General features: G+C 55.6%; 1 protein-coding gene across 1 annotated transcript in view; it reads left to right on the forward strand.

Moving 5' to 3' along the window:
* The first annotated feature begins 335 nt into the window (after positions 1-335).
* Positions 336-698, forward strand: part of FANCL (Fanconi anemia complementation group L) — a 68205-nt gene continuing 67842 nt past the window's right edge. The window contains exon 1 of the mRNA XM_017745227.1: positions 336-494. Coding sequence (XP_017600716.1) covers positions 336-494 — 159 coding nt within the window. The remainder of the gene's footprint in view (positions 495-698) is intronic.

The following is a 698-nucleotide window of genomic DNA, read 5'->3' on the forward strand; positions in this document are numbered from 1 at the left end:
AGGGGGAGGGACCCAGGCGCCTTTCTGGCTGTTTCGGGGGTGGGGGTAGGACGTGGAACATAGTTCTGTGCAGCACCAAAAGCTAAACCTGTCACTTGATTGAGGGAGGTTGGGAGCAAGAGGATTTTGGGGGGTAAAACGTTAGGAGTGCAGATGTTTTAGTTCAAGAAGATCGGGGTTGGTGCTGTTCGGGGGTGACGCTGTTTGCAGACAAGGGCGTTTGGGAGCGAGAGAGACTGGAACAAAAGCATTGGGGGGCAAGATGTTTGGAAGCAAGGGCAAGGACCGTTGAAGGTGAGGGTGTTGCAGGCTGATGGCACTTGAGGCATAAGAGCATGTGCAGAGCAAAAACATTTGGGGGAAGGGGCATTTGGGTCAAGTGCATTTGGCAGCTAGCACGTTTGGGGGTGAGGGTGTTGTTTGGGAGCGAGAGAGACTGGAACAAAAGCATTGGGGGGCAAGATGTTTGGAAGCAAGGGCAAGGACCGTTGAAGGTGAGGGTGTTGCAGGCTGATGGCACTTGAGGCATAAGAGCATGTGCAGAGCAAAAACATTTGGGGGAAGGGGCATTTGGGTCAAGTGCATTTGGCAGCTAGCACGTTTGGGGGTGAGGGTGTTTCGGGGAGAGGGGTTTTGCGCTGCTGCCAGCTCCCAATCGCCTCCGCCAGCGCCCCCGTCTGCTCTGCGCCGGCGCTTGT

This window comes from Corvus brachyrhynchos, unplaced genomic scaffold (genome assembly GCF_000691975.1).
Source record: "Corvus brachyrhynchos isolate BGI_N302 unplaced genomic scaffold, ASM69197v1 scaffold69, whole genome shotgun sequence".
Taxonomy (NCBI): domain Eukaryota; kingdom Metazoa; phylum Chordata; class Aves; order Passeriformes; family Corvidae; genus Corvus; species Corvus brachyrhynchos.